General features: G+C 46.1%; 1 protein-coding gene across 2 annotated transcripts; it reads right to left on the bottom strand.

Moving 5' to 3' along the window:
- Positions 1-399: 399 nt before the first annotated feature.
- On the bottom strand, positions 400-6,628 carry LOC121564555 (ubiquitin carboxyl-terminal hydrolase 37-like). Of its 2 annotated transcripts, none has more exons than XM_045217961.1 (10): positions 6,354-6,628; positions 5,881-6,012; positions 5,144-5,276; positions 4,916-5,052; positions 4,681-4,780; positions 4,469-4,548; positions 3,976-4,256; positions 3,473-3,551; positions 2,529-2,664; positions 400-903 (listed from the first exon to the last, which is right to left on the bottom strand). In XM_045217961.1, the coding sequence occupies exons 1-9, from the start codon at positions 6,365-6,367 to the stop codon at positions 2,652-2,654; spliced, it is 969 nt and encodes a 322-aa protein (XP_045073896.1). In that variant the 5' UTR covers positions 6,368-6,628; the 3' UTR covers positions 400-903; positions 2,529-2,651. The 2 variants fall into 2 exon arrangements, with proteins under 2 accessions (XP_045073896.1, XP_045073895.1); XM_045217960.1 differs by having other exon boundaries at positions 3,473-3,554; positions 6,354-6,627.
- Between the last annotated feature and the right edge of the window lie 971 nt (positions 6,629-7,599).

The following is a 7,599-nucleotide window of genomic DNA, read 5'->3' as shown; positions in this document are numbered from 1 at the left end:
AAAAAAAATATAAATCCTCCCCCGACATCCTGGGGACCTGGATCAATGTCGAATATTGCAGTGCATCCGGTGTCACCATGATTAATAAGAGGTTGTACACCACAGTGTATTTCACAACAGGAGGATTTCAAACCAAACCAAATAGAAGGGATGTTATACCACAGTGTCCACCCTCTAAATAATCAGACACTCTATCCACCACATTTACATGTGTACTACATTTAGTGTGTATACTTTATTAGTTTTTCAATGCGCTTTATACAAGTAGTCGAAACAAGGGCAGATATTTATGATGTAAGCTACTGAATAGGATGATCATGCTAGTGTTGAAGAGCAAGTCTCCCTTGAGCCGCATGATTGACAGACCAGTCATAATTTATGGTGGGGGGAGATCGGAAATCAGATTCGTTAAGTTATTATTTTATTTTTTGACACAGCAGTGGGAATATCGTCAGGGAAAGACATGAAGAGGGGCAAACATGGGGGTGTTGAGGCTGGGCTGGGGGTGTGAGGCTGAGCCAGTGCTGCCCCTGTTGAGGCTGAGCCCAGTGCTGCCCCTGTCGAGGCAGATCTGAGGGTGTTGAGGCTGGGCCTGGTTCTACCCCTGTTGAGACTGGGCTGGGGGTGTTGAAGCTGGGCCTGGTACTACCCCTGTTGAGGCTGGGCTGAGGGTGTTGAAGCTGGGCTGAAGGTGTTGAGGCTAGGCTGAGGGTGTTGAAGCTGGGCTGATGGGTGTTGAGGCTAGGCTGAGGGTGTTGAGGCTGGGCTGAGGGTGTTGAGGCTGGGCTATGGGTGTTGAGTCTGGGCTTGGGGTGTTGAGGCTGGGCCAGGTTCTGCCCCTGTTGAGGCTGGTGCTGGTGGCCCTATTAGGCCCTGTGTGCTGGGGCCTGCTGCTCTCCTGTCCTGAAGGGTGAAAGGAACCACTTACTGTACATACAGTACACATACAGTATCTCACAAAAGTGAGTACACTGAATAAATTATACTTTGCTACAATGTAAAGTAGTGAGTAAACAGCAGTGTACATTTGCTGTCCCCTCAAAATAACTAAACACACAGCCATTAATGTCTAATCCGCTGGCAACAAAAGTGAGTACACCCCTAGGTGAAAATGTCCAAATTGGGCCCAATTAGCCATTTTCCCTCCCCGGTGTCAAGTGACTCGTTAGTGTTACAAGGTCTCAGGTGTGAATGGGGAGCAGGTGTGTTAAATTTGGTGTCATCGCTCTCACACTCCCTCATACTGGTCACTGGAAGTTCAACATGGCACCTCATGGCAAAGAACTCTCTGAGGATCTGAAAAAAATAATTGTTGCTCTACATAAAGATGGCCTGGGCTATAAGAAGATTGCCAAGACCCTGAAACCGAGCTGCAGCACGGTGGCCAAGACCATACAATGGTTTAACAGGACAGGTTCCACTCAGAACAGGCCTCGCCATGGTCGACCAAAGAAGTTGAGTGCACCTGGGAAATAGACGTATGAGTGCTGCCAGCATTGCTGCAGAGGTTGAAGGGGTGGGGGGTCAGCCTGTCAGTGCTCAGACCATACGCCGCACACTGCATCAAATTGGTCTGCATGGCTGTCGTCCCAGAAGGAAGCATCTTCTAAAGATGATGCACAAAAAAGCCTGCAAACAGTTAGCTGAAGACAAGCAGACTAAGGACATGGATTACTGGAACCATGTCCTGTGGTCTGATGAGACCAAGATAAACTTATTTGGTTCAGATGGTGTCAAGCGTGTGTGGCGGCAACCAGGTGAGGAGGACAAAGACAAGTGTGTCTTGCCTACAGTCAAGCATGGTGGTGGGAGTGTCATGGTCTGGGGCATGGCATGAGTGCTGCCGGCACTGGGGAGCTACAGTTCATTGAGGGAACCATGAATGCCATCATGTATTGTGACATACTGAAGCAGAGCATGATCCCCTCCCTTCGGAGACTGGGCCGCAGGGCAGTATTCCAACATGATAACGACCCCAAACACACCTCCAATACAACCACTGCCTTGCTAAAGAAGCTGAGGGTAAAGGTGATGGACTGGCCAAGCATGTCTCCAGACCTAAACCCCATTGAGCATCTGTGGGGCATCCTCAAACGGAAGGTGGAGGAGTGCAAGGTCTCTAACATCCACCAGCTCTGTGACGTCATCATGGAGGAGTGGAAGAGGACTCCAGTGGCAACTCCATGCCCAAGAGGGTTAAGGCAGTGCTGGAAAATGATGGTGGCCACACAAAATATTGACACTTTGGGCCCAATTTGGACATTTTCACTTAGGGGTGTACTCACTTTTGTTGCCAGCGGTTTAGACATTAATGGCTGTGTGTTGAGTTATTTTGGGGGGACAGCAAATTTACACTGTTATACAAGCTGTACACTCACTACTTTACATTGTAGCAAAGTGTCATTTCTTCAGTGTTGTCACATGAAAAGACATACTCAAATATTTACAAAAATGTGAGGGGTGTACTCACTTTTGTGAGATACTGTATATAGAAACACAAGAATATAGATGGCGAGAGTAAGCAGTACCTGAACATATAGAAGAGCAGGTAAGCACTCCGGGCTCTAGTCCTCAGCACAGTGGCTTCATTGGACATTGACACCTGGCTATCGTTACAACAGAACCAGTTTCCACTGGCATTCAGGATGTCACTAACGTAGTGCCCTGTGGAACAAGGAAGACAGACTAGAGGTCAAGGGTCAGGCTCTTGTGGGTAATGAAGTGTGTTGTACAAGTTAACATTTAATATGGGAGGTATTTTATCTGTTACATGTGTCAAGTTTCGAAATCAGAGATAAACAAATACACGTGGCATATAATTAGGCATGCCTCTCCATTCTTTTGAATTGCGCAAACTCTAAACATATCATGGTGCATGTCGGGATGGCACTTCGCTTGGCTGAAGTGGCTATTGGAGGGTCTAATTATCCCCTACACCAGGGTTTCCCAACTGGCGACCCGCGGAACGAATTTGGCCCACGGGTGATTTTATTTGGTCCCCCATGTTTTCTGAGCAAAAAATGTTTAATTTTTAAAAGACTGTAAAAACACCAGCAAATCAGCTCCAAATGATTTTCATTTTGGAAATCTGTGGCAAAATATTCCCACGCACAATAAAGAGATGTATGTGACTGTACACAAATGTAAGCAAGGTTTGAAATGAGTCAAATATTATATCTGCTTGGGCTTCTTGCGGCCAATTTGCAGTCTACAAATGATTTGTAATTACATTCCGGACCCCTGCCCATCTGGGGAAGAAGAAAATAATTGGTCCGCGGCTGAATCTAGTTGATTATCCCTGCCCTACACCCTCGATCATTTTCATTCCCTCAGCTTTGGGATACTTGTGTATATGGCAGAGGCGCACGTGAACGCGCAAATGGAGAGCTGAGGAGAAGGGAGTGATTTGGGATTCAGCCTAAGTCTTATGTACTGTGTATCTGCATGTGTGTGTTTTAAGGTATTTACTTACCGGAGCTTGCGAGGCCTCCCAAATGAGACACTACGCCAGTCAGCTGGTAGTAGCCATTCACTGACTTCACTGGCTGCTGCTTCTGTAAGAAAACACTTGTGATCATAGGATTGTCATTTCCTCTACAGTCCACCACACTGTCTACAGTCTACTAGTCTACTGCAGGAGGTCTACTACATCTGTACTCCTCATAACTATCTCAGTGTTCTGTCATGACTTATTTTTCACTGGTTTCTCTCTCTCTCTCCTCACCACTGACGCTGTCTGCAACACTTTCCCTGGTTCCTGGTCATTTGAATCTGAGGGGTCAAATATACATATAAAGAGCTGTGAAAAACGTGGTCACTTGTCTGAATTGCTCTGGTCTAAAACAGCTCAGATACATCACTAAATATGTCTGAGAAACATTTTAATTTGCAGCTTCTAGCTTCTCTGTCTGCAGGACCGTTTTGGGAGTGGGTGGTTTGTGTGGTGTTTGGAGCAAGAATAGTGCCATGACCTACCTGAACAGCAGTGGGCGCTGTCTTTGGCCTGTCCAGGTGGGCTGGAGACTTGGCTGGTGAGGGTCTGGGGGCTGGAGACCTGGCTGGTTTTGGTCTGGGGGATGGACACCAGGATGCTGGGAGCCTGGTTGGTGAGAGCCTGTGGGCTGGCACTGTGCAGGGGTGGCACCATGTCCCCACAGAGATCAGAGAGCCTCAGCTCTGGAGGAAACAAAAGAGGAGCCTCCAGCTTCTCCAACCCCCCAGGTCCTCCAAACCTCTTCAGATGCAGAACCAGCACACTGCCCAGAAACATAGAGGGAGAGAGATTAACAGACAGACAATGAAACCAGCCAACAAAATAACAGATGAGTGAAATGTGTTTGGTGGTGCTCATCCCTAAGTCCTACAACCTGCTCAGGAAGGTAACTACTCCTAAAGGCTCAGGACACAAGGACCACTCATTTCATTAAACACTGCCAGTCGTATGAGAGGTTATAAAGGGGCAACTCACAGAGGCAGTGTGTGGAACTGCTCCACCTTTGAGGCCTGGAGGCCTTTGCAGCCCTCACATGTGAATTCAACCTTTTTGCCCTGGGTTAGAAACAAAAGCATTACAAAACGAATGATACCACTACAATAACAAGATACATTATTCTGAGGCAGTGGGCAGCTTGCCCTGGGTGTTAGTCTCTACCCTCAAAGTGCTGAGCCCTAAGTGCTGACCTTGAAAGTGAGTGCTAGGCTGCTCAGCAAGGTGCGCTCAGGGCTGAAGTCCAATGAGAGGTTGTTGTAGTCCTCTCTGGTGGACGACTCGCGCCCACAGCTTCAGAAGCAGGACAAAGAGAAGCAAAATGCATCAGGTCTCTACAATGTTTCTGTTATGCCATGTGTTTTGTAATATTATTTTTAGAAAGATCATGTTCCCAGTAGATACATTAGAACCAATGGGAGCTCTTACCTGGTACATGTGCGCACCGACACAAGCTGGAACTCCAGCTGGGAAACAGGGCAGGTATAGCTCACCCCGAGCATCTTCAGTGTCGTGCCCTCCTCCTTCAGCTGGCACAGCATATTCACAAGTAACTCGTGTGCGTCCTATGAGGAAGAAGAGAAAATCAAATTACGAAGAGAAAATGAACCCTTGCTAAAAGAGCGCTCGTACAGAAGAGAGTAGCGCCTCAGTTACCTGTTGCGAGTCCCCCAGATACTTCAAATCTTGTCCTGACAAGGAGTACTTGACCTTCCACATGAGGACTGCTTTTGAGGCCTGGTTTGCGCCACTGTCAGGTAGACCCGAACGGTGCACATCAGACAGAGACCTGTAGGGGAGACAGAGAGTAAATTAGCAGCTGACTGGATGGCGTCAACCTACTGGCCTACGGCTGAAGAGGCAGATGAGTATATCCAAATATTCTTAAACTAGCGGCACCCCATCATTGGAAATGATTAATTCGATACAATGCAATTTCACCTTTGAGGACGGACAATGAAGCAAAACTTCAAAAATGTGTTGTTTATTCTCCTAAGATATTTGGTTTGGATACTGCTCTCAACTGACTAAAGAAAGTCAGCGCATCATTGAAGGAGATGATCCTGCCGCAGTTTTGTGGCTCACGTTATTCTAATATAGATGGCTTTCTTTCGCAATGGGAAACACTCTTTTCATGCCACTTCGATACCGAAGTGACTTTTTCCCTAGCAGCTTACAGGAACTTACGCAGCAGGTTAGGAGAATTAACGTAGCCGATTAGGAGACTGAGATTAAGGTTAGGAAAAGGGTTAGGGTTAGCGAAAATGCTCTCCTAACCTGCTACGAAAATCACTTTCTATCGAAGTGGCGGGAAAAGAGTGTGTCCCTTCTTTAATTTATGACCACAAATAGTGGGTGGGTGGGTGTGTGTCTGCTCTTGAGCCTTCCCTTACCTGAGCAGGTTGGAGAAGGGGGAGGAGCTCCAGAGTTGTTCCTGGCGTAGGATTTCCTTTGAGAAGTAAGGCAGGACCAGAAGGCACTGCAGGGTGGCGTTAAGGAAGCAAGTGTTGCCAATGTTAGGCAACCTGTGAAGAAGAAGCAGCCATCAGTTTACACATAGAGATACAATATCCAGAAACATAGAGTGGCCTATGTCATAAACCTTCATAACTCTAGAATGTGTTTACAATGGCAGCCACCTTGGTCAGGGATAAATTCTATGTAATTCTGTGAGTACACAAAGGAGTGGATGTCCTTTAGACCAAGATGACCATAATGCATGGGTTTATAATGATCTAATAAAACTGGCATGCTTGATAGTAAGCCCTGTCCCCATACTATATCAGACATCTCTAAACAATAAAGAGTTTATTTTCAATGCATCTGCAGTGTGTTGTGGTTGCATCTGCGGTGTGTTGTGGTTCACCCAAGATGTTCCATGTTGACCCCGGCCCCCCGTTCTCCTCTGGCCCCCTGGGTCTCCTCTGACCCTCTGGTGGCTGAGCTGGCCCTGGGAAGAGTCAGGCTTCTGGCGGCTGAGATAGGCCTCTGCGGCCTTGGGCTAGAGTAGTCCTGAAGAGACAGAGGTCTGGAGGAAGGAGAGAAACAGGTCTAAAGCCTCCAAAGCAGAGATAGTATCACTCTACACAGTCTCTCTCTTAAATACTATAATGTACTATAAACACAGTCTGACTAGTTATGAATGTATTGCTGTCCATATAAATGCAGTGTATCAAGTAAACCCGGGCAATAGGTTAGTACTCTCTTTATCCACTAGATGGGGCGAGAAGAGCCTAAAACTACAGTTTGGGGGTCATAAGAATAGGAAGAGGTAGGCCTAAATTAGAGGAACTTAGCTATCTATCCTAAACCTCAAATATCTCAGTATATACAGGTTATGTTGAGTGACATTTGCAAAAGCCAAACTTCATGTACATTTCATGTACACTTTTTATGTATTCGTCAATCAGAATGTACTTTTACTTTTATTCTTCCCACTAGGTCTAAGAGAAAAATACTACACCAGAATTTAAGTAGTTGTTAATCGATTAAATGACCTGATTTCATACCTTTTTGCACCAGCAGAAACAAGCCATGTCAATTAACCAATGAAGACAATTGAACATGCCACCACAATAAAGGCATTTTAATTTGAAGACAAGAGTGCCTTCATCTTCCTTGTTTTTTGATAGCTTCCATGTTCTTTGTGGGTTGGTCATCGGTTTATTGAAATGCTAAATGCTTTTTCTCTTATTCACCAGAAGATGGACAAAGGGTTGGTCAAAAGAATGTAAACAGGAAATAGAGATTTAGCCAAAACCTCAAACAACAACCCAGATTGGTTAGGGACAGTTTTCCTTATTCAATATTGCCCTGAGGGCAGCTCTGCCTCAAGGGCAGAATGAATGTGGTTGGTTCAATTAAAGCTCAATGGTCAGTGGGCAGAGCTTACAGCACCCAGTGCGAGTTAAATACACTTGCTAGGTGGTAAATTGGTGTTGGATTTAAGGCATATCACATGGGTTGCCACACGCAAGGTTGCTGGATTGAATTGTGTTTTCTAACCTCGCTCCAACCACTAAACAATTATTGGTACCTAAACTTAACCCAACCCTAGCTCGAGTCCCAGATCTGTTTGTGCTGTCTTGCAACTCCTATGTCATGGTATGACA

The sequence above is a fragment of the Coregonus clupeaformis genome, unplaced genomic scaffold (genome assembly GCF_020615455.1).
Source record: "Coregonus clupeaformis isolate EN_2021a unplaced genomic scaffold, ASM2061545v1 scaf1289, whole genome shotgun sequence".
In the NCBI taxonomy this organism is placed as follows: domain Eukaryota; kingdom Metazoa; phylum Chordata; class Actinopteri; order Salmoniformes; family Salmonidae; genus Coregonus; species Coregonus clupeaformis.
Note: the sequence above shows the minus strand (reverse complement) of the source record. Positions and strands in the feature narration are given on the sequence as shown.

Bases quoted from the DNA above. Each gene is read 5' to 3' on its own strand.
- LOC121564555 (XM_045217960.1), bottom strand. The intron at 4,781-4,915 runs GTAAGAGCTCCC...CTGCTTCTGAAG, and splicing joins TCGGTGCGCACATGTACCAG to CTGTGGGCGCGAGTCGTCCA. The intron at 4,257-4,468 runs GTGAGTTGCCCC...GTTTCTGGGCAG, and splicing joins CAGTTCCACACACTGCCTCT to TGTGCTGGTTCTGCATCTGA.